General features: G+C 43.0%; 1 protein-coding gene across 1 annotated transcript in view; it reads right to left on the bottom strand.

Moving 5' to 3' along the window:
• Positions 1-25,849, bottom strand: part of DCDC2 (doublecortin domain containing 2) — a 162,164-nt gene extending 136,315 nt beyond the window's left edge. The window contains exons 1-3 of the mRNA XM_041771741.1: positions 25,611-25,849; positions 25,120-25,499; positions 21,159-21,213 (exon numbers count right to left, since the gene is read on the bottom strand). Of these exons, the coding sequence (XP_041627675.1) occupies positions 21,159-21,213; positions 25,120-25,412 (348 nt within the window). The 5' untranslated portion in view covers positions 25,413-25,499; positions 25,611-25,849. The remainder of the gene's footprint in view (positions 1-21,158; positions 21,214-25,119; positions 25,500-25,610) is intronic.
• Between the last annotated feature and the right edge of the window lie 314 nt (positions 25,850-26,163).

The following is a 26,163-nucleotide window of genomic DNA, read 5'->3' as shown; positions in this document are numbered from 1 at the left end:
ATTACTCTGCAAACAGTTACATTACAGTAAACAGGCACTTCAGGAGGTCCTCCTAGTGACAGGAAAAGCAGCATGGGATGTAGGTTATTTTAATTTTTTTATTTTATTTTATTTTATTTTATTTTATTTTATTTATTTTATTCTCCTATGGAGAAACCCTCAAAGTCTTGAAGCCTCGACCAATAACCATCTTGGAAAGCTAACTTAGATCTTCCCTCCCACCTGCAAAGACAGTGGACATTTTGCCCTGCATGCTGAGAGACCAACTGCCCCTCACACATCACATGGGAGGGCCATTTCTACAAGGCACTGTGCAAAGAACAAATTAAAGTAATGTTAACACCAAGTCCTAGTCCAGGAGTTTTCAACAAATGTGTTCCACAAAATCTGTAATTCCAAGCAGGTGAAGTCAATTTTTATCACTTTTTTTTAAGATTTTATTTATTCATGAGAGATCCAGAGAGACACAGAGACATAGACAGAGAGAGAAGCAGGATCTTTGTGGGGAGCCTGATATAAGATTCGATCCCAGGACCCCAGGATCATGACCTGAGCCAAAGGCAGATGCTCAAACACTGAGCCACCCAGGTGCCTGGATTTTTATTATTTTTAAAAGTAAATTACTGGAGAACATTTTTCATACTGTCTCTTCTCTGTCCTCACACTCACCTCTCCACCCATAAGAGGATATATTCCTTAGCATAACCAGCAAAGTCTGTTTTCTTTTTTTTTTTTTTTTTTCTTCTTTTTCAAAGTCTGTTTTCAAGAAACAAATGCATACCTCTAAGTGCAAGACAAGTCACATTTATCTCACCATGTTTCTGATTTTTAAAGTAAGAGGACCAAAAACCGTCTTCACTCTCACAACCTCACCATTCTCACTACCGCATATTCACTTGCCATTACTTCTTCCTATTCCCCTCCTATGTCAATCCTAGACCACAAACCAGGATAATTTTTCTTTAATCCCATCATATGTGGGAATAGGCTTCACAGGAAGTTCCAAAATCAGAAAAGAGAGAGGGAGGGATGGAGGGAGGGAGAGAGGTAGGGAGGGAGGAAGGAAAGAAAATTTCTGCTCTGGTTAACTGAGGTAAATGAAAAAGCACATGTACCCATTACATAATTTGCAATTTTCTCAGTAAGCACATCCACACAAAACTTCCAATTCTCCTTGTTGATGGAGAAAAGAAGGGATACAGATAATCACAGCACTGGCTAATCCAAAAGTCACTCAAAATTAAAATTTGTTAAATCAGCATTTTACCAATATATTTACTATCTCCCTTTGCAATTCAAGCTAATGTTTAAGTAAGTCTTCCTTTTAGAACACATCAGCCCACAAAAGAACATCCCCTCAACAGCTCCCCCAAGATAGTAGAAAATCAATCCAAGGACATGTGGGTGGCTCAGTTAGTTAAGCATCAGCCTTTGGCTCAGGTCACAATCTCAGGGTCCTGGGATCCAGCTCCGGGTAGGGCTCCCTGCTCAGCGGGGAGTCAGCTTCCCCCTCTGAAGCTTCCCCTGCTTGTGCGCTCTCTCTCTCTCTCTCTCTCTCTCTCCCCCTCGTGCTTACTCTCCAAAAAATAAAAACTTTAAAAAAAAAGAAAATCAGTCCAAACTTTAGTATAAATGATCCATAAAGTCAAAAGTCACATGAAGATTATTAAGAGGGGCTGACACATATCTCAGCTATCAAGAGAAAAGACAGAAAAGAAGTCATAGTCTACCTAGCACATGAAGGAAAAAAGAACAAACTGATCATTGCTCATAGCAATTAAAACTAAGAATTAAAAAAAAAAGAAACCACAAAGAGAATGCATGAAGAACTTCCACTTCCACCCTCACCTGACCCATACCGCCCTGCCCTGTGGTTATGGCATTTGGTGACCCTTGTCTCCCCGAAAGGACAAGCTGCCCAGTGAGCTCAGGGATGGCTTCACCTGCCCCCTCCCCCCACCAATTCCCCCCCCCTCCCCCCGGCACAGCGCGAGCAACAGCCCAGGGACCCAGGGGACCCAGGGGGCCACGCACAGGTCAGTCCGGGCTGCTGGACTATTGGACAATCGGAGCTCACAATTAACCAAACAGGATGCATCTGAAGAGTTGAACTGAACTGAATTACGGAGAAAGAAAAAAAACCCAGCCTGGGTTAGGACATGATGTTCCCATCTCATCACTGCTTCACGGTTCAGGAAACTGAGCCCACAAGATAACCCAGTCTAGCACCTCCAGCTCTCAATCCTGACATCTTTCTACACACCCAAGCGTTTTCCTTTTGTCTCCACTGATGCTTTCTTTGGTGACCTAGTTGCTTGAAATTAATCTCTGCTAATAACTTCAAGGTCTCTTTTTAGTAGTTGCTGGCGTGTAATGGGTCTGAATCTCACAGATAGAGTTAGTTCTCAGTGCACCCATCTGCTTGTCACCAACCTGTGAACATTATGAACTTAAATAAAGAAATAGGGTGTTGCTAGTCAACAAAATGAATATTCTTTACACAATTTTTAAAAACCTAGTCTCTACGCTAATACATGTGTCCTTCCCCTTGTATTTATTAGGCTCACTTAACATAGATCCAGCTTGGCTTATACTTTCATGCCCACCATTGGCTACTCTCCATCATATGGCTAAGATGGCAAACACAAGAAAATGAGTTCTAGATTTCATTCATTCATTCTTTCAAGGAAGACAGTGGAGATGACTTTCTCAGTAAAGTATACATTCCCTGACAATGGACAAAAATAGTTTTGTGCATCAAAAGATGTCTGATGCATGGTGTTTGTTCAAAACCACAGAGGAATATTTTCTCCATATATACAGACACTTGACAAGATCCTGCTCAGGTCACAGGGTAATTCTAAGTCCCCTGCCTATTGGCATGGAGTTGTCAGCAACTGAGGATTCTCAAGTGGATTCCCCTGGGTAGCCCTACCTTTACAGTTAGTAGATCTCCAGGTACTGAAGAGTTTAGATTCCTGTAAAGCACAGCATAAGGGATATGAAGCAGGCCGTGCTGTGGGTGTCCAAACAGGCAGTGTTTGTTCATGCAATGAATTAAGGATGCAACTTACATCTGAACATCTTTGGACATAGGGCGAATCTGTATAGTTAGAATGTCCCAGGAATTGAGAATCACGCTTTAGGGACTGGTTATAGCCAGGAGACATTTCTATCAAGTGAGGACCATGGCCTCTCATGCCCCGCAGGTCTGCTGCACAAACTGGTGACCACCTCAACTGTGAAATGTTATGTTCCTCTGTCCTTGCTCATGGATTTTCACCCCATCCTCAATAGGTCTACTGAACTACTGATTTTTTTAAGACCCAGACCCTGTCTGAGGTGTCCTCTCCCTCCCATGTCTAATCCTCTTGCCACACAATATTAATTGCATTCTCCTCGGAACACCCATCAACTGTGAGCTTAACTCTGGCATGCTTAACCAAATGTAAAACTGTCACTTGGATGCATGTCTATCATCTTGCTTTAAAAAGGCTAAATCCTGGACAATAGGGGCGACGTATTTTTCATTTTTCATCCAGGTCAGTATCTGGCACAAGGCAGACATCCACTTAACGTTTCTTGATGCCTACAGCTCCAAGACAAGTTAAAGTTTTCTCTGGTTTCCAATAAGGAAACTGTACTATGGGTCCCAGAATCAGGATTAAAACTTAGGCCTGGGGGATCCCTGGGTGGCTCAGCAGTTTAGCGCCTGCCTTTGGCCCAGGGCACGATCCTGGAGTCCCAGGATCGAATCCCGCGTCGGGCTCCCGGCATGGAGCCTGCTTCTCCCTCTGCCTGTGTCTCTGCTTCTCTCTCTCTCTCTCTCTCTCTCTCTCTCTCTCTCTCTCTCTCTTTCTATGTCTATCATGAGTAAATAAATAAAATCTTATAAATAAATAAATAAATAAATAAATAAATAAATAAATAAATAAATAAATCAAACAAACTCAGGCCTGTTTGGCTCTAAGATTCATGCCATGCCATCTCTCCATGATAAGCAATGCTCACCTGAGACATTCAAATAAAAACAGATGGCCAATCCCTCCCTGATGGAGGCCTGGAGATATAATCCAGGGTGGATATTCTTTGTTACCTAGAATGTATGTAGATGTAGAGTAAGCAGGGAGACATGCAAAATAAAACAGTAACACAAATGAAGAAGTAAGTTCACCCTTACTATCTTTGCACAAAGACGGATTTCTTGGCAATACCTTTACCAAGTTTGTGTGTCTGCTTTCTTGACCATAAAGTGTCATACTGGGAAGAAAAAGCAAGTTCAACTAAGTCTCTCATCAACTTCGGTTTGTGGAAATGTTCATTGGAAACAATCCCATTGCATCTCTGCTTCATTTCAACTCCTCACTTTCACCCTGCCATCCATCACACAATTACAAACCTAAGGAAGAACAGTAATTGCTCCAAATTATGGATACGCTGGACAGAGACAACCATCTTAAGGAAACTCCCATTAGTCACCTAAATTCCAATGGAACAGGAAATTGAAGAGAGATGCCTTCCACCGCGCCCAAAGTGGAAGCAACCTATTTCCGTGATTCATCTAGGTTTTATAAGAGGCCTAGCTTACTTTGCACTTTAATTGCATTCAGGATGTAATTCGAGGAACCAATGAGGTGACCCCAAAACGGCTCCCCCAGGAAACAGTGAGTTTTCCCTGCACGATCTGCTCTTCCACCAGCATTTATATTTCTGATGCCCAAATGAATGAGTAAAATGGGGAAGGGCTGTTTGTGTTCAAGATTCCACGCTGTGGTCCTTTCCATTTAATTGTAGTGCTTACAAAAAAAAAAAAAAAAAGCACATTTATTTAAAGAAAGCAAGCCTCTTATATATTCCTGGATATAGAGAAAGAAATTAAAAATAGCTACATTAATCTTCAAATGAAAGAGAATGACTTCATCCAGTATCAATTGCTACTAATGTCTTTGGCAAACATGCTACCAGGGATTGCAGAATTATTTAGTTATTTTTTTTAAAGTTCCACAGCACATGCTTCAGAATTACTGGACCCCAAAAAGCAATAACCATAAACTAGAAGCCAGTCTTGTTTGCAAGGACCGTCCAGTCAATTCCTGGCTGATCCCTCCTGGTATTGCTTTCATTATGAGCACTCAGAAGAGTAACTGTGTTTGGCTGGCTTGTTGCTGCAATTAGGTTTCCAGGTTACCAACTGCCAAACAACCCCAGGCGAGTGTAATTTCAAGACAGCCTTTTCCAAAAGACTCCAAAACCTGCCATATGCATCAAAAGATAAATTGCAACCTTCACGCCCATGGGGAGTAGCATAATATATCAAAGCAAAGGGTTCACCCTATAAGAACCGTATGGGCTGGGCAGTCTTGAGCTCCAAAGTCCTTCTGCCTGGCTTCAAAAGAGGAGGGATTTGGCTTCCTCGACTATCCAAAAACATGGCCTTTTAAAATGAGCAGCCACAAAGAACACATAAGACATTTTATCCTTGTCAGTCTGCTTTGCTGGTATGTATGGCAGGCTACCTTCCTGATGTGAGACTGCACCATCTCTTTCTAGGTTACTGTGTGCAGACAAGATCCCACGATGCAAGAGGAACACAGAATTTGGAAGGAAAGAGAGCCCAGGCACTGAGGGACAGGGAAATATGATCCACAGGAAGGGTTTTAAAGGAACTTCATTCAATCTGAACAGAAAGTGAGGCTGTGGTTGAACCCTATGTTCTGCACCGTGATGCTCTCCTCTCCAGCACAAAAGTGCCTGGCTGAGTTCCCAACAAGTCTAAATTGCAATTTTAGAAACTAGGTGTTCCCATCATTAAAATGAATCACAGCAAAAGGCAACTGGAACGTTTACTCCCCAAATACAGTATTTGGGGAGAAAGGAATATTGAAATAAAAGGCTCCTCCTTTGGTCTTTCCCGACATGTACTGACATCCATCAGCACCCCCTCCTCTGTTCCCAGCTCTTCAGATGTCCCCCCATCTTTTACTCAATCAACTATTGTATTCTCACTCAGTCTATAAAACCCTTCTTACCTCAGTGAAGATGGGAAGGGATCCTGTCTGGGGACGTGTCAATTCCACGGTCCCCCTTCACTCACAGCCTTACAACATGCACCCAGTCGTTTCTTCCACATGTTGTTAAGAAATCGAAGTATTAGCTCAATGTTGTTCCACTGGTCTCATACCTTTCTCAGCACTACCTGTCTAAAATTAGCTGCTCCAAATGACTACCCCTCTCTCTTCCTTGATAAGCAACCCAGCACGGAGGTAGGAGGACTGTGCAACATCAAAAGGAAGCAGTAGACTTGCCCTCAGGCCTTATGCACTACAAATGATTTGATAAAAATGGTTCATTTTGTGATTCTATGCCAAGTCCCTATTAATTTCTTTAAATGACAACTGACATGTATCAGTTTCTGAAAAAGAAAATGTACCTGCTATCAATTAAGGAAAAAATCTTTATGTGGTTTATGTAGCAAATGAAACAACTGCAGTTGCACTTCTAATAAACAGATGAAGACCTTTTTAATCTTTAGGATGTTCTAAATCATCTGTATCACTTATTCTGTTTACAGAAAACAGAACTACTTGTCATATTACTAGTCTCCTTCTACATGTCTTCCATTTGGGGAGAAAATTTATATTACAGTCTTCAGGATGCTAAAAAGGAAAAAGAGAGAGAGTTGAAGAGCCTACGTGCTAATTCTCAAAATTACCATCAAATCTATGGATGCCTGAAGGTAGGCAATAACCAACTCTAAATGTTGTAAGCAAAAGAAATTTCCAGTGTGGCAGACTGTACTTTCCAAAAATGGCCACAGCAATATTTCTGGCCCAATTCTTTTCTAGAATCTTGCCACTCTCCATCAAGAGGTAAGGTCTAGGGACACCTGGGTGGCTCAGCGGTTGAGCCCTTGGAACCCCACCAGCACTCTGTGAAGATGCTCCATCCCGCCACAAGGAGAGATCGCAAAGGACAGGACAAGTGAGGAGGAAGTAAAGCCCAGTTGATAACCCACACTAGCAACCTCTCACACACAAGAGTGAGCAAGCCTTCAAAGGACTCCAGCATGTGGCTGTCAAGGCTTCAGCCTGAAATCCAGACATGCTGAAGCAGAGAAAAACTCTCTCTGCTGCATCCTCCCTGACTTCCTGACACAGGACCCAGAAGCAAAATAAATCATTGTTTTATGCTACTAAGTTTTGTCTTGTTGTTGAAGACCACCATCAAGTTCAGTCACACAAAGAAGTTACCTGTGTGCTATTTTCATTGCCTGTTTCCTGATATGTTTATATAATCATCATCTCAACAGTTTATCAAGCTTCTACTCTACAGTCACCCTAGTCGGAGGGAGTGATAAGTACCATGCAGCATCCATAGAGGGTGCTGTCCACAGAGCACCTACAGTTACATTTTCCCCTTTTGGCCACAGCCTGCAAAGGAAGCCAGGATGAGGTCTTATTTTACTGGCCAGCTGCTTAATTCATAGAACCCTGACTCACATCATGGCAACAGGGCACGATTCCCACATATTGAGTTTGAGCTATGCTTTGGGCATAATGCTAACAGCTTAATATATCTATATGCTTCTAATCCTCGCCACAATTATTTGAAGAGGTATTATTATTCCCACATTTCAGATGAAGAAAGTGAGCTCCACAAAGATCTTGCAGGGGGGGAGGGGGCAATGCAATTTGTGTCCAAAACATGATACCTTTCCTACTCCCTTCTGCCCATCCTGAAGATTGCTCTGTTAGCCTGGTCACTTGGTAGCTGGTACTCAAAACATCTGGTCAGAATGTTTGCTAAAGAAACCAAACTAGGGTACCTGGGTGGCTCAGTGGCTGAGCATCTGCCTTTAGCTCAGGGCATGCTCCTGGGGTCCTAGGATCAAGTCCCAAATTGGGCTTCCCACAGAGAGCCTGCTCCTCCCTCCGCCTAAGTCTCTGCCTCTCTCTCTGCATCTCTCATGAATAAATAAAATCCTTTAAAAAAAGAAAAGAAAAGAAAAGAAACAGCCCTTTGACAGTAAATATGACAGTTAAAAATGCATTCATGGTTCTTGGTTCCATGTCTCCTTCTCTAATCTCTTCACACCCTGTAGTAAATTTCCATGTAAAAATATTTTAGGTTTCCTGTGGGAGCCATTTTATAAGTAGACATGCCAAAGCCATTTCAAGTGCTGTATTGGAAACATTCAGCATAAATATCTTGTCCTAGAGGGAATATTAGCAAAGGTTAAAAAAAAAAAAAGTCAATTGAGAATACAACTAAAATAACTCCAGGCAAGACTTTATAATTAATGGTGACTTGTTAAAAAATATTAAAGGATATTAAAAGAAAATTGTGCCCCTTTTCTGGATTCACTTCCCAACTTCAGTCTTCTTTATACAGCTTCTCTTTCCTATCATCATTAAGTAAAACTGTAATAAATAAAGAAGACCCTCTCAATCCCCTTTCAAAACCAAAAAAGACACACAGGCAGCACCTCTCAGCTAGACAGGATCATGGTAACCAGTTTCTTCTTCTGCAAAATGAGATAATAACAATCCCTACTGTATAAGGATTAAATTAGATAACTTTGACAGGGCCCTGGAACACTACTACACACACAGTAAAACAACTCTCTGTCTCTCTCCACTGTGGGCTCTGATTTTATACAACTCCCAACATTTGGATTGGCTCCATTTGCAAATAGTTAAGACTTCCAATATTTATGACTGTTACTATTATTTTTTTAAAAAGGGGGGTGGTGCGTGGGTGGCTCAGTCAGTTGAGCATCTGACTCCTGATTTTGGCTCAGGTCATGATCTCAGGATTGTGGGATAGAGCCCTGCTTTGGGCTTTGTGCTCAGCACAGAGTCTGCTTGTCTCTCTTCCTCCCTCTTTGTCTCTCCTCTCACTCTCTCTCTCTCTACAAATGAATAAATAAAATCTTAAACTGTTCTCCCTGTCTCCATGAAGGGGAACCTATCTTCTCACTGATGATAGAACCATTTATCCAGTGTCCAGGGCCAGAAATCCAAAAATCATCCACTAATCTCTCTTCCTTACTCCCACGCCCAACCAATCACTAAGTTCTGCCTCTCAAATATGGTCCCTCTACCCTTTCTTCAGCCTCCTCATTATGAGCACCACATTCTTCTCCACTAAGTAGTCTCCTGGCCTTCAGCCTTGCTTGGGCAGCAAGGGCCACCTTGTCAACCCCTTGTTGAACTCCTTCTATAACTTCTGGTGATTTTAGAAGAAAGTCAAAACTCTTTTAAAAACACTTTATCTCTGGGTCCCCTTCTGCCTCCCGAGTCTCATCTCTCAATATCCCCATCCCCTCCCTGTCACCCCAATGCCTCCCCATTCTTTTGCCAAACAGAATTTGTGTGAGTTTCTAAATGTGCTTCATGTTCCCTCATCTGCAGATGTTCACACATGCTGTTCCCTTTGTTGGGACCTCTTCCTCCCCTGTCGGCCTGGCTGACACCCACTCATCCCTTTAGGGCTCAACTTCAATGCCATTTCTTCCAGGAAACCTTTCAGGAAACCTGGCTCTGGTAGCTGCCCCTCTAGGGTACCATGCCTCCTGTGCTGCGTGCTCTGTTATGATGACTTGTTTGCCTCCACCGAACAATGAGCTTCATGAAGGCCATGACCTTGTCTGGCTCCCTTGCCATTGCAAATCCAATTTAGCATGATGTCTGGCACATACATATGTCCTCAATAATTTTTTTTGATGAAAAACTTGTGATATTAACTTTTAACTCCCAAAAAGAGCCATAAAACTTGTGATTAGTGAGGTGCCTGGGTGGCTCAGTTGGTTGAGCATTTGCCTTTGGCTAAGGCCATGATCCTGGGGTCCTGGGATCGCCCTGCATCAGGCTTCCTGCCCATTGTGGAGTCTGCTTCTCTCTGCCCTCCTCCCCCTCTCCATCTGCCTCTCTCCCCGCTTGTGCTCTCTTTCTAATAAATAAAATCATAATGAAAAAAACCATACTTGTGATTAGTGTCATTCCCTAAAGCTCCCAACACTCCTACAAGAAAGAAGGCCCAAAATAATACCACAGACACAGAGCAATTCATCCTCCGACTCCGCTCCCCCAAGCCCTGCAAACACAGCCGTCCGCTTTAAATTCTTTAAGGATTTCTCAGATGGAGTACAAGAAGACTGCCATTATCATTTTATAATTCTGCCTGTAAACTCAGAGTAATCACATGGTGTCTGGGACACACAAACTAAACCAGCATTGCTACCAGACTAAATGTACACATCTAGCCAAGATTGTCTACAAGTAAATACACTTATAATAAGCACCGAACATGCCCTGTTGACACCAAGTTAGATGCACACAACTCTACTGACTTTATGCCAGAAGGCCAAGCAAAGGGAATTTCCAAACAGATGGAGAATTATAAATTGAATATGGCTATATGGAAACAAGTGAAATAGGGAGGTGGGAGAGACAAAGAGAGTTTGAAGTTATAGTCACTAAGTGAAAATGCTGAAAGTTCCCAGTGACAAGTCACATCCCCTGCCCTTCATTACATCCATACCTATGCTTATGTGTTTAGCTACACTAATAGGTGAAAAGAGCCAAAGATAATCAATGTTATTGATAAAATCATTGAAATAGGAATAACACAAGTGGACAGCAATCTGACCAGGAGAAGCACCGCCTAGCACAAAGGTAATTTAATTCAATTTCCATACACTCTGACTAAATTAAGTATCAGCCAGTTGAGCATTCACGAGAAATAAGCTATCGGTTTGCAAAGCTATATTAAAAGAATCTCTTTGCTATACTGATACAGATGTAGTGATGTATACTATATATATATATATATAATTTAAAACTGAGATTTCCGGGATCCCTGGGTGGCGCAGTGGTTTGGCGCCTGCCTTTGGCCCAGGGCGCGATCCTGGAGACCCAGGATCGAATCCCACATCGGGCTCCCAGTGCATGGAGCCTGCTTCTCCCTCCGCCTGTGTCTCTGCCCCTCTCTCTCTCTCTCTGTGACTATCATAAATAAATAAAAAATTTTTAAAAAACTGAGATATCCAATCTCTTTTTAATCCAGTTTTTTTTCTAGATTATTTATTTATTCATGAGAGACACACAAAGAGAGGCAGAGACACAGGCAGAGGGAGAAGCAGGCTCCATACAGGGAGCCCAATGTGGGACTCGATCCAGGAACTCTAGGATCAGGCCCTGAGCCAAAGGCCGAGGCTCAACCGCTGAGCCACCCAGACGTCCCTAATCCAGTTTTTAAAAGCAGCAGTGGCAGATTCTACACTCAATAATGCAAAACTTGTAGCACTGGAAATTGAGCTGTCTGTTCACTTCCAGGAAGACAGACTGTGAATATGTATGTACACTTTACAACTTGGGTAATATTAGATGATTTGTTTCATAAAAATTTCTAAAAGTCGGCAGCCCAGGTATATTAGGTTATAGAATTTGAAACAGGAAAAATGGCCATGGAAGCTCATAAATCTCTGAAACTCAAGGTGAGAAGAAAACAAAAAACCACTCATACAAAGCAGCACAGACTACCATTAGAAATTTCCTAGAGAGAAATGTTCCAGGTTAAACATTAGACATTGCAAATATATCAAGTCAATTTAGTTTTCTTTCTCCCACAATCCCTTACCACTTAGAGTTTTGTCCCCAGCTGACAGGTGGGCTGAAATCAGCCTTATTTCAACAAACCAAACATCCAAACTATGTAATCATGGATGACATCTGAGCTTGATCTGGCTAACTGTTTATAAAGGAGTCTTTCACAAGGATCAGTGGGAGTTCTCATTGTTGACAGAGCCAGACAGTAAGGCACACCACCTGCAAACTTCCTGCTGAAATCAACAAAATGCAAATAAATAGCCTTTCTAAAAAAAAAAAAAAAAAAAACAGGCTCCATGCTGGGTGGGGAGCTCAACACAGGGCCACAGGGCCTAGTGCTGGGCCTGAATTCAGGACTCTAAGAGCAAGACCTGAGTCAAAATCAAGTAAACTGAACTCCAAAAAAAAAAAAAAAATTTAAATCAAGAACCAGACACTTAACCAACTGAACCACCCAGACACCCCAACAGCCCTATCTTAAAAAATACCACCATCAATCCATTTTGAAGTATGTTGAAACCTGTTTTTTTATATGGAAAGATTAAGACTACTAGCCTGCTACCTACCTGCAAGATAGAGACCTTTACAGGTGTTCTTCCAGCATGGTGATAGAGGCAGCTAAATTATGCATACACTCTGGCCCATGCTTTTACCAGCACCACACTTGAGAAGGTAGGGGGCTGTGTGTGGGTCAGTCCAGGGCCACACACCTAGCAGAACTAAGAGGCCCATGAGGTCTGAGCACAAGTCCCTGGCTTCATTAGCATGGCATTCTTCCCATGCTATTCCACCAGCAAAAGTCTAAGGATTTATTGCTGTTCTGTGCCACTGGGGATCTTTGAAACAGTTTCTACAAGTAACCCATGTAATAGTAAAATAGGAAAAGTAAACACACACAGACAATTTTTTCTAAATTAAAGGGAAATAAAATTTAAAATTAGGTAAGCACTGACAAGCTTCAATACCAAAATCAAAAAATCAATGTATTATCATAAATGATGTTATATGTTTCTTATTACTGATTCCTCTGAGTTTCATTTCTCTTATTCCTTTAACATATCACCCTCTTGGGTTGTCTTTTCCAGACTTACATTGTGTGGGGGGAAAAAGTGAAACATCTCTCAAGATGGTTGCGTATCTGTCAAAGATGCTAGGATACCTTCAGTTCTAAATACAAAAACCACATTCCAAGACAGGAATATCTTCCAGACCCTTCATTTTCATCATGTTGCTCCAAATTTTGTTGCTTTTCAAAATTTCTGACTGGAAGTGCCAGTGAATCAGAGCACCACATGCTTATTTACACTGAAGGGTTCTCTGATAAAAGAAATCACAGCAGGAGGCACCGCCATGGATTGCCAATCACTCCAGCGGTTCTCTCTGCATGCTTGCTGCCTCCTCCAACCAGGGATGTGACAACCCAAGCCTGGGTCTTCCTGGGTCTCCCAGTAAGGCTCCCACAAACCCTGGGTCAGAGGGCATCAATCTCAACTCAGCTCTGCCATCTTGGTATGCAACCGAGATATGGAAGTCAGAAGAATGGGTCTATCATTAGAAATAGGCAGAAAGGAAACATGACACTTGCTTTCTTTTTTTTTTAAGATTTTATTTATTCATTCATGAGAAAGAGAGAGAGAGAGAGAGAGAGAGAGAGAGAGAGAGAGGCAGAGACACAGGCAGAGGGAGAAGCAGGCTCCATGCAGGGAGCCCAACATGGGACTCGATCCCAGGTCTCCAGGATCACACCCTGGGCTAAAGGCAGCGCTAAACCGCTGAGCCACCCAGGCTGCCCTGACACTTGTTTAGTGGTCTTCACCAATTTTTAAAGAATTTTTTCTTTCAATTCTACTTAAATTCCTCAGCCATCAACCTATAGTTTAATTTTGGTTTCCCCCTTTTTGGTACCCAGCTATGGTGGAGAAGAGCTAGTCACCGTATTCTTTGTTAAGTACTGAAGCCAATTATTAACTAGGTCTAAATAAATCATTTTCTCCCCTTGGAATAACAATCTCTGATATATTTCAATCTGCTTATTCTTTTTGGTGTATCTCATCTCTTCAAACTCTTTCCAGAGTCTTCCTACAACAATTACTATGGTAAGTGTCTTTCTATGTCTGTATGGCTGGACTCTAGCCCACTGCCTGGCATTCAGCAGTCTCTTGATAAATATTCTTGAGAAAATGGGAAAACATACATGAGCAGTATACAATAAACGACTGAGCATAATTTATTTGTCTTCCTTGGCTATCCTTCACTATTTGCTTAATCACGCTTTCCCAATTATTCCTACCATATGGAAATTATCATACCTTCATCATGAATAGTCCCTTTGACCTTACCAGAAAACCCAATAAACTCCTTCTATTAATTATCCTAAAATGTGAACCTAAGTATTAGTAAGTGCACAACCAGAAGCTTGGTTTACCTCGACAGAACTTCAGATCATAGTACATATTCACATGTGTCTGAATCCCATCCAGTATAAGAACAAGAAGTTTTTCTCTGCTCAATAGGTCTTGTTGTTTAGTAGTAATGTCTTATTATGATTAAGTGGTATTTTCAAACATTTACATTTAGTTAGCAATTTATTTTACTAGATACTTTTTCTGTTTGCTTCTTAAAATATGATAATTATTTTCTAAATGTCTATTATAAGTCTGTCTTTGCTTAGAACAGCTTATTACTACAAACTTAAAAATTATACTAATTCATATGTCTTGCACTTTCACATTCAATCTCCTAAAATCATGTCTAAATGCCAAATAGAGAATACAAAATATCTGAAACAAATGTCACGATTCATGCTAATGGACAAACTAAAATCACCAAACCTTCAGCTTTTGATCAGAGCTGATTAGGGTTATTACGGTATAGTTTTCATTAGACCACTATTTTCCAGACTGATGCAACATTTCATTCTTATTCTTGTTCAAACTCACATACATACATACACAGCTCAATACTGAAAAAAATAAATAAAACGAGAAAATGTAGAAGGAAAGTGAAATATCGCTAGCTGTTTTTAATAGAAAATTGTGTCTTCAGAGAACTGTGGCAAGGTCATATTCACCTTGGAATCATCCTGACCACTGATGAAAACTAGCTATCCCTGGAAAAACACTTCTTACTTAGCAGTTATATTAGGAAGGTAGAGGAAGGTAAGAAATAAAAGATTGGGAAGAAGTCTCAATTATTGCTGAAAGACCTCACAGAAGTGGTTTTATCTTCTTTGATTCTTCAATAAATTAGTAAACTTTAATCTAGAAATCTTTCCCCAAGTTAAAGAAAGAACTATTTAGGACTTTAACTATATGGTAGTTCCCCCTTTGAACCCAGAATTCCCAGGCTAAAGATTAGTAAGTTAAACCACAGAGCCCCATGCCTTCCCCGCAGTGAGGTTAATAATTACACCCAATTTAATGTCTAGAATCCCATTTCCAACCAAAAGCCTTTAAGTAGCAAATCTCATAGTATGTTTCATTAGAGATTATACCTAATAATTAGGCAAAAATATGAACTTGTAAAAATTATTCACAAAGCCTTAAAGATGCGCACCACGGTGGCCTACCCAAAGGCTGGACAACCCCCATCACCACAAGCTTTCCAGTTTTGATGCTCCAGAAATCTCTCTTCCTGCCCCTCCACCTCTCCCAGGTACTCCTGCAAGTGTTCCTCTCCACTAAGAAGAAACAAAGCTTATCCAAATTCTCCACTGTTGAACATCTAAGGTAAGGGATGTGTATTCAAGAGAATTCAACCTGACTGGCGCATCCATCAAGGAGGCTCCCACTTCCTCTGAAAGGACATCATTGGGGTCTCATTTCAGGTTTTAATTTGCAGATTTCTTTTTAAGGCCCCACTTCTCAAAACTACAGATAGCACGCTTATTCACGGATGGATCACTTAGAAATAAAGCAAGCCTGACCTTCTCCAGGTCATCAGGTGCACGTGGGTCGGACACTTCCAGAAGCACATGAGGAAGGGTGGATGAAAGAAGGAGAAAACCAAATAGATGCTTGATTAATTTTTTTAGAAATATAAATGTGAGAAAAGGCTAAAAATGGTCTTTTCTGCTGACTCTGAGAACACAGATTAGTGAGATTCAAGAAAATAAAGCTCCAAGCTGTTCTGTATCAGACAGTGATGGAAACTTGCATTGAGGAGACACCTGGATGGCTCAGTGTTTGAGCATCTGCCTTTGGCTCAGGTCATGATCCCGGAGTCCTGGGATCAAATCCCACATCAGGCTCCCCACAGGGAGCCTGTTTCTCCCTCTCCCTCTGTCCCCCATGAGTGAATGAATGAATGGATGAATAATTAAATTTTTTTAAAAGAAGAAGAAAAGAAACTTGCATTGGGCATAGAACCGAGACGAACCAGACACGGAGAGGAAGACAGACAAGGCCAAGAGGGCCATTCAAAGACCAGAGGCTGAGCCAGCAGATGAGGCCAATCAAGTTTTAATAATGGGGAAGTCTAATCTTCACTTCCAAATCTGTTTAGCTCTCAAAATGAGGGCCTTGACCAAGAAAATGTATGAGTTCCTCAACGAAGATCATCGCCAATGGAGTTAAAATCAATCACAGCAAGCAAGAGAGGTTAAATGGTAGCCAAGTCCATGAGGACAGGGGCCATGTGGGTTTGGCTCCCAGAGGACAAGCATGAAGCCCAGCACACAGCAGACACACAATAAATCCTTGTTAAGTGAACAATGTTCATTTAATACAGCTCCAAATCACACTAGGGAGACACTAATGCATCACACAAAGGCTCAACCACAACTAAGTTTATCCCTGAAACCAAATCTAAATAGATGGTGGCCACGAAAACCTTCAAGGCATTTGCAACATCTCACTCATATGTGAAACCCGGAACAACCGGGCATGCAAAAGGCAAAGAGACATCTCTCTGAACTGTTGATGAGGAATATTTGAAAGTAGAGGGAATTAAAACTCTCGACCAGCCTGGGAAGCCTGGGTGGCTCAGTTGGTTAAAGGTCTGCCTTCAGCTCAGATTATGCATGATCTCAGGATCCTGGGACCCAGTCTTATATCAGGCCCCTGCTCAGCAGGGAGTCTGCTTCTCCCTCTGCCTCTGCCCCTCCTGCTCATGCTCTCTCTCTCTCTCTCTCAATCACTCTCTCTCTCTTAAATAAATAAAATGTTTAAAAAAAAAAAAAAAAAAGGAAAAACTGTTACCAGCCTACTCATGCTAGGTACTGCAGAATCAGATGACCTCCTAGAGACTTACAATTTTAACAGGCAGCTCTGATGCATATGTTCAAGACTGATCAGCTCAAGACTAACCAGGAATGGGGACAAACTTATCCCATGAAATCATATTTATTGACTTGGTGCAACAAGGGACAGCTCTTGGAGAAGGCTGACAGGACAAGGCTGAGACAGAGGGGGGAGGAAATCGTCTTTCATAAGATCTGGGTTCTCCCTGAAGGACTCTGAGGTGGTGGCTAAGGGAAGTAGAATCCATTCTAGACTGAGAGCTGTTTGGAGGGGAGGTCAGGAGGAGTGGAGAGTAACTCGGGTGATTATGAGGTGAGGACAGTGTAGCAATTAAAGATCTGCAGTAAGGAGTGCCTGGGTGGCTCAGCATTTGAGGGTCTGCCTTCGGCTCAGATCATGATCCGGGGTCCTGGGATCAAGTCCCTCACCGGGCTTCCTGCAGGGAGCCCACTTCTCCCTCTGTCTGTGTCTCTGCCTCTCTCTGTGTGTGTCTCTCATGAATAAATTAATTAAAAATCTTGAAGGAAAAAAAAAAAAGATCCCCAGTAAAACATGGACAGCGCAAAGCAGGCCTGGAACGTCAGCAAAAGGAGAGCGGGAATCACTGGAAAAGCCATTTTGATGGCAGCCTGGAGCTGCTGCACGCCTGTAGGACATGCAATGCCTCTACTCACCCTGCAGCCGCCTTGTTGTGGGTCCATCCTCCAAGCCTCACTGAGGGCAAGGCTGCCCCGTCTCTCATCTAGCCCAGATGGCCTCCACTCTTGAGGCAAGAGACAGGCTCTGCCTCTCACACAGATCTAAGTATTAATTAATTCCCATTAATCAAGCTGTAGATAGGGATGCCCTTGGAGCCTTCATCTAGGGGAAACAGCCCCACAGTAGACAGTCCTGACCCATAAGCCTGAGCCCACCTTCAATTCCTCAGTCCTCTGAGCAAACCTTTGGGCCAGCACCCTGGGGAATAACAGGATGATTTCCACCCCTCCCCCATCTCCTCCCCTAGACTCTACATCCCTCCAGAGAGAGAGTGGCGAAGTCTCCAGTGCCGCCCAGGGCCCCGCACAGACCCCAACCTGCCACATACTCTCTGGGGCCGAGCTGTCTGCTCACCCCTCCTGCACAATGTGCATCGAGGCCCTGCACGTGGAAGAACAGGTTGTGCATGCGAGACAGCTATTCGTCTGAAGGATGCCCTATGCCAGGCAGGATGACCAGCAAAAGGGCAACTCTGTGTCCAAGAGGGGGAGCCTCTGTTTGAAGGGTTCACAAGGGCTCTGTTGCAACATGATGGAGCCAACTGTGCTTAAACGGCTCCACACACACTGGACTGAATCCCTCTGAATTGAATCACTAATCCTCTGGTGCTAGAGATGTTCACACATCCATCTGTTCACCAAGACTATCAATTCCTGAGGCTGAGAGGTTACGCATGTCTTGTTGAGTTTTGCTCCCAGAACTCTGCCTACTGTGCTGCACAGTTTAGGCATCTAATCCCATGAAAGCAAAAGAGATGAGGTAGAAATGCAAGGAGAAACCCATTCAGGGCAAAAGCACAGTGCATGCTGGTAAGGAAAAGGAAAGGTGTTTCGTGCCGATGAGAGGCTTCTAGCACTTGCCAACAGAGGACCCCCACAGCCGGCTTAGGTAGCAGAGGAAAGAGAAAAGCTGGTGAGTTGACTTGGTATATAGATATATTGCAAGAGATCTGCACCTGGGCTGAGAGGAGGGGAGAAGGAAGCAAGGAGAAGATGGAGAATAAAAGATGTGCCACCAAGGTCAAAAGATGAGCAACCCATTTTTATTAAGACCACAACTGATGGAGGGAGGATGGGATGAAAGATAAGAATGCAACTAGAAAATGCTTGAGGACCGGGAGCAAGAATGCAAACCTGACCTAGGAGCTTCCTTTATCTGGATGTTAGTAAAAGCAGGACCCACATGTAGGGAGACAAGGGAGGTCTTCTCTGAGCCCACAGTGACAGTGCTGCCCCACCTTGGAGCAGGTGCAAACTCCCACAGATGCACCTTCTTGGTTTCTAATCTTTATCTCCTTTCTCTTCTCCCCCTTTCCTCCTGCCACCCAAAGTGCTGGCCAAAGAGGACCATGTACTTCTCTGGGGCTAGTGGAAGAGGTCCACCAGAGCTCTGCCTTTCTCCATCCTAGTGATATGGCCATAAAGAGCAAGAGGAACAGGACTAGCTGTCCTTTTAGCATCTCTTCAAAGATGAGCCTCATAGAACAGAAAATGACAGAAACCACAAAAGGACTTCAAATGTCAAGGTGACATGCATGTTCTCACTACTGTGACCTGTGGTCAGCAAGTGGATTCCACTGTGTCTAAATTATTAACTGTCTAAAGAGCACCCAGATCATATGATGGACTTGGGTGAGGGTGCTCTGGGAGAAGGGAAGGAATGTCGTCTCTGACTCCCAGAATCCATCATGTCCAAACGGAGCCACAGTGGCTAGGACACAAGGTGACACATCCAGCAGAATGCCTCTGAATGATAAAGGGTCTTTCTACACTAACACTTGCAGGGAATTCTTAGAATTGATGTGTTGAGCAATTAGGATGACTGAATCATGTACGCTGATGTGATAGCCTTTATCACGTCGCCAACACAGACAACTCAAACGGTATGACATCACCTCATTTTTGAGGGAAATGACCCAGATTTTGATAAATAACCTTATTCATCCTTTCTACTGGAACATCTCTGAATAAGCATGGTCTGTGCTACCACTGTGTTGAAACATCCCTCCTTGAAACTGCTCTCCACCCTCCTAATTGATGTATTCATCATGTTCTAGACTCACTTCAAGAATTCTGTGAACCCCTCCCTGTGACTGGGAATAAGATATGTTCTCTTCCTCCAACAAAGAGCAGTCAATAGCCTTTGACAAGGTATGCAATCTTTTCTCGATTGACTCGAACACTGAATGAAATCACCAGCTTAAATCAAGAAAGCATCTATAATTTTTGTGAAAGGCCAGTGTCTATCAAGTCTGTTCCTAGATAGTCCTCTGACTTTGAACTTGTTGAATCCTACAAGTTTGATTGGAAATCAGCCATGGGAAAGAGAGGGGTACTCCCCTGCTCCTGGTAAGAATTATACACATAATACATTCTCAGAACAGTTCACAAAACCTTGCGCCCTACGTCAAACATCAGGGATAATCCTGCAGAGCCAATAGTTAAAGTGATATCTTAAAAAAAAATAAAATAAAATAAAGTGATATCTTTATGAGCAAATGCATCCACACCTCCCTTCTGGGATGCAAGGAACCCAAAACTCTCCCTTGCTGGCAATGAAATTAGGGGCTCCCCTGGCTCACAGCAGGCATTGAGTGCAGTCATGGTGTGACTCCAGGAGGAGGGTCTCTGCATTGAAGATCAAGACCAGGAATGCAGAGTGAGGGCAATGTATACATCCCTATCTAGGCTGGGAGGATGGCAGTGGGAGAGAGGGCCTCAGGGGAACAACAGGGAGAGTAGGGCTTGGATAGTCAAAGAGCACCTCCGTTTCCCATCTCCTCTGCATCTCCAAACTTCTTCTACTGCTCTCTCTTTATCTCCTCCACAAAACTTTATGGGGAAGAACTGAGAAGAAATGAAAGGCTACAGCTGGGTCTGCATAGTTAGAAGAAAAGAGAAGGGAATCACCAGGAAGAAATAAAGCAGAAGAGATGCAGTCTCCTAGTTAGAGGGAAGGGGCGGGTTTCTCACAGGTAACATATGCACCTATAAGTCAGAACCTTGTCTGGGGGGCTGGGACACAGACCCACAATAAAGGACACCAAGAGCTATTGCCCCTCAGTGGAAGAACAGTCAGCAAATTAAATTAACTAGAGTCCTCGTGAATGCATCCCCTGTGAAGGATAATCTTTTGAAGAAAGTATATAAGAAAAATATATTGCATACCTGTTGCACTTTGCCAGCATCTTCATCAAAGACAAAGAATCCAGAGCAGATATATGCTCATGTTTAAAGAATTCACATACCTCATATTCTATCACAGAAATTTGGCCTTGGTCACTAACTTCAAGCAAGGTCTGCCTACTTTGAACAGTTGTATATCCTTCAAACAAAATTACATCCAGAACCAATTCACTGATACACTTTTTACTACTTGCTACTGATAGTAACTAGTGGTCATTCTTCAGCTATAACGTAAGCAAAACCTGAAAAATATATACCTTTGTCTATAAAGAATTAGAATGCCGTCTAAATCCTAAGACATGCTATAAGAAATGCAAAAATGGTATTGCTATTTACTTGAACCTTCAAAATATTATTCGCATTACCTCTGTATTAACAACTTCCATAGGTCTCTTCTTCATTTCTCCTATGTCCAAGTAACTGGGGGAGGAAAAAAAAACAAAACAGTAAGGGTTTCTTTTGTTACTTTTGAGTCATTATGTAAATTTCTTATTAAAATTTTTAAAAAGTAAAGCAAGCCATAGGAAATACGTAAGCCTAAAGCAAAGATCAATAGCTCCTTAATCAAAAGCAATTATGGTAGCAGGAACAGCTTTGAGCATCACCAACCAGAGCTGATACACTGTCTTCTTCTCCCAACTTCAATGAAATTGAAGTCTTAGAAACACACACTTCTTAGAGGGAACATTTTTCCCCCACGGTGGTTGGCCCCTGACCATATACGTGGTATTTCTAATTCTTATACCACTTTTGATATAAAGAGTGGTTTGTGTGTACAGGTCCTTAATAGTTCCATTAATAACAGCCTTTAGGTCAAAACAAAGAAAGTACTGGTAGTGTGCATTAGACCATCTATGAAAGGCTGGGGAATTTTCTTTCCTATGAAGACACTTTCTTGATATGGAAATGCTCAGCCACATGGGATAGCTTAGGCATTGATTCAGCTAAATCAATGCACATGGGTGGACTAGTTAACCTCTGGAGACCCCTATTATTAAACTCCTACTTGCTATAGATATTAACTTGTGATCATTCTTCAGATATAGCATAAACACAACCTGCAAGCTACACTTTTGTCACCGTCAAGCCCTAAGTCCATCACTGTGATCTGGTTCCATTGTCCTTCACACAGAGCAGGTGCATTTAATTTATAACCAGGGATACAAAGATACCTCAACTACATAATTGTTGAGTTGGCAAAAAAGAATTTATACTAAGAGTTAATTTTAGCCGTATTTTATTATTGTTGTTTGCATTTTTTGATAGAATGCTTTAGTCAATCAATGCTACTAGAAATCATGCCTTTCTTATATAAACAGTGTTTACATAAAATATTGCAAAACTCCCTCTGTTTAGCAACAAAATGGCTCTTTTGCAGATCTACCAGGATTGATTTCTGCCATAGGAGCAAAACAGCTTAACTGCCATGTGCAGAAAAGTGATCTCAGATCCACATGATTAGTGAAGTAGAGTCAATGTTCAGAAACACATAGAAAAACTTTAGGGAAGATAACCATCTCTAGAATTCTCCACTATAAAATAAAAGTTTAATAGCTACCTCAAGTCTAATTATGGTTTCAAAAATATTAGGAAAAATCTGGGTAAAAGAAATTCAAGAAGGAAGTTGATCATTTTCATTTGAATAATTTTTTTCTACCATTGCTAAATTTCCCCAACATCATGTAGGGCCTAAATGACATAAATTACCTTCAATATCTTCTGGGCTTTCTTTCATCCTGCCAGTTGCCTCAATTGTTTTGTAAATTTGCAACTGCTAAGCTTCAAATATATTCAGCATTTAAATCTTCTTGGCTTATATCATTATAACCATAGATACTACCACTTTAACAGAAATAGACTATTCCTCTGTCAGCATGTAAAAACTAACCATGGAAACCACTATAACAGACTCAGGTATTTTTTTGTATGTGAATTAAAGGCAAAAATAACCATGCAAATCCCTTATATCTATATAAAGAATGACTTGAAGTACACTTTTTATTTGGTTTGGAACTGGACCTGTTTTTATCTTTTGAGTTGATAATGCCAAACAAACAAAAGAGAATATGAGTTACAAAAGTGAGTCTGCAAATTTGGGCTGTAGATTCCAAAACAGATCTCCATTCCCATGAAACTGCTTTTTTATGGGGATTATTTAATTTAAAAAATCAACAAAAAGCATGATGAAAGGAACTGGATAGTGATGCTTTGTATTTATATGACATTTTGATGTTTACAAAGCACATTCACATCCATAGTATTCACTTTTCTAACAAACCCTGTGAGGCGGGAATGGTTATGCTCTTTGTCCATATCAGGAAGCTGAGTCAAGTGGCTTGCCCAAGGATACATAGCTAATTAACAACTCAGCCTTATGTCTCCTGATCTTTAAGTTCTAAATGTCTTTGAAACACATCACTTCATTTAGTTCTTGTCTATGAAGTTAGACAAAGTGTGCTAAAGGAAGTTTCCAAGAAGGGAAAACTAAATCCAAATGCATCTATCACCTTGCTTTAAAAAGAATGCCTGGCAGAAAAAAAGAAGAACACTTTTAGAAATCAGTTTAAGCACATTCGGGAAAAGAAAAATAATATTAGACAAGATTAGTGACATTTGGGGAAATACTTCTATATAGTGAAAATTAGAATTCACAAGTACAAGCTTTACAGTAAACATATTTTTTTGTTATCCTGTGATCCAAGCTGAATTTCAATTAAAAACTATGAAATGGAAAGTTTCCAAGCGGTTCAATAATTCTACTCCCAGGTATATAACCAAGAAAATGAAAACTTGTACATGATTGTTTCTAGCAGCATTATTTCATAACAGCCCAAAGTGAAACAACCCAAATGTCTATCAATGGGTAAACACAATGTGGCATACCCATACCATGGAATATTACTCAACAATACAAAGAATAAAGTGCTGATACATACTACACATGGATATGCCTGGAAAACATGGATGAGCCAAGTGAAAGAGGCCAGAAAAAGAAAAGGCCAAATATGGTATGATACCATTGATCCAAAATATCCAGAACAAACAAATCCATAGAGACAGAGAGTAGATTAGCAGTTGCCAGGGGATGGGCAGAAAGGGAAACTGGGAGGAATGGGGTTTCATTTTGGAGTGATGGAAATGTTCCAACATTAGCTTGTAATCATGGTTGTACAACTCCATGAACCCACTAAAAATGACTGAAATACATAAAGTTTACCTTATGTGAAAGAGCTCTCAATAGAGCTTTTTAAAAAAGTCCTGTGGAGGGGCACCTGGTGGCTCAGTGGTTGAGCACAGGCCTTCAGCTCATGGTCCTGGGATGGAGTCCCACATCAGGCTCCCTGCAGGGGGCCTGCTTCTCCCTCTGCCTGTGTCTCTCCCTCTCTTTGTGCGTCTCTCACAAATAAATAAATACAATATTAAATAAATAGTCCTATGGAATATTAAATTCTACCTATCCTGCAATACCCACCCCCACAATGTCCCTCAACTGTGAATTTCTGCATAACTTTATTTTTCCCATTGCAATTATTCCTTTGTACCTTACATTAAAATTATTAGTGTGCCTCTTGGGTCTGTCCTGTTAGTCTCAGACTCTTAAAGATGAGGAGTTACGTCCTTGTTCCCTTCACAGATCTAAGCACAGCTTAACTCCCTGCACACCTACTGTGAGTGAGCTCCCTGCCAGGAACTAGGAATAAGCACCAATGCTGATCCCCTGCGCGTGAAGATCTAGCCATCAAGTACCTAAAGACAGACAGACATATAGACAAATACAGCGAGCCAGTAAGCTTTTCCAAGCATTATGTTCACAGCATAAACACGCAGGCCGTGGAAGAAGGGTCACAACGGTGGGACGTAGTCAGTTACCAAAAAGGCTTCTACTTCTACTTGGAAGGAAAAGTTGGAAGAAGTTGAATGGGGGGGAGGGGGGCGTATGCAGAAAGCAATTTTCTCCTCTTGTGAGTAGGTAATAGTATCCAACACTTCTAAATAATTTTTAAGAAATCGTTATTTAAACTCAAAAAAGTAGGTGCCAAGAAAAAGGGAAAAAAAAAAAAAAACAGAAAATTGTCAAGTACCAGTTTGGTCACTGAATACTTTGCTAAGATTCCTGTTCCTCCCGCTCGCCGAGTGAAATTCCTTCTCGGGTCCCATTTTCAATCCCCAGCCCCAGCCCCGGCCCCAGCCCCAGCCCGGCTGCGGCGGCAGCGCGGGGAGGCCGCCGAGGGCGGGCGGCGCGGGGCTCCGGACCCGGCCCGAGCGCACCGCACACCTGCGTGCAACCTTAGGTGCTGGGCGGCGAGGACAGACGGACGGACTCACTTGAGCTTCTTGAAGGCTTCCTGACCCCCGGCCACGTAGTTGCCCCCGCTCTGGAGCTGGTCCAGCCTCCGGATGCGGTGGCCGGCCCGCGGCGTGTAGATGTTCCTGACCGCCCCAAACGGCGCCTGAACACCGCCCGTCACCTCTTTCAGAAACACGTCGAAGCTGGACACTTTCTTCTCGTGGATGACCACGCGGCGCCCCGCGAAGAAAGGGTCCCCGTTGCGGTACACCAGCACGCTCTTGACGACCGGCTGGGACAGGTGGCTGGACCTGGCGCCGGTGCCGCTCATCCTCCCCGTGGGGACGCGCCCGGCGGGCTTCTCGGGGGACCCGCCTCTGCTGCCCGGCTGCCTCGCGGCGCGCACCGGCGCGGCTGCCTGAAACCAACAAGCCCAAGGTAAAAAAAGAAAAAAGAAAAAAAAAGGGCAGAGCGGCTGAGGTGCGCCCGGCTCGCGCCCCGCGGGGACCCTGCGGGTGGCGGGACTCACCTCGCCCAGGTACTTCACCGGAGTCTGCACAGCCAATCGGCGCTCGCCGCGCGCGCAGCACACCTGCCCCGCACGCTACGCGCAGAGCCCAGGTGTAGCCGCAGGCCCCGGGCGCCCACCGAGGGGCGCGGGGGCGCGGGGGGCGGACGTGGCAGGCGCGCTCCTACGCACGCACCCTGGAAAGATGCTCCAGCGCCGCTGCTCACGTCCGAGTCGTGCTACTCCTCCGGATCCCTTGTCTTTTCTCTCCTCGCCGCCTCACCCCTCCTGGCCTGCTTGCTCCCCAAATGAAAGCAAATAAGATTCTGGCCGGAATCGCCCAGATTTTAATTTGCGCCAAAATAATAGCCTAACGCGCGTTCAGAGGGAAAAGGCAGGAGGAGGGGGCGCCGGAGGAGGCAGGAGCTTCCCGGACCCCTCGCCCCCTCCGAGACCCTCCGCCCAGCGCCGCCGAAGGTCCCGCGGGCGCCGTTTGAACGCCGGGCGCGCAGCCGAGTCCCAGCGCGGGAGGCGGAGGGCGGAGGGCGGGGTCCCGGGACCTGGCGACCCTCGA

This window comes from Vulpes lagopus, chromosome 10 (assembly GCF_018345385.1).
Source record: "Vulpes lagopus strain Blue_001 chromosome 10, ASM1834538v1, whole genome shotgun sequence".
Classification (NCBI taxonomy): Eukaryota; Metazoa; Chordata; class Mammalia; order Carnivora; family Canidae; genus Vulpes; species Vulpes lagopus.
The sequence above is the reverse complement of the archived record's forward strand: the minus strand, read 5'-3'. Positions and strand labels throughout refer to the sequence as shown.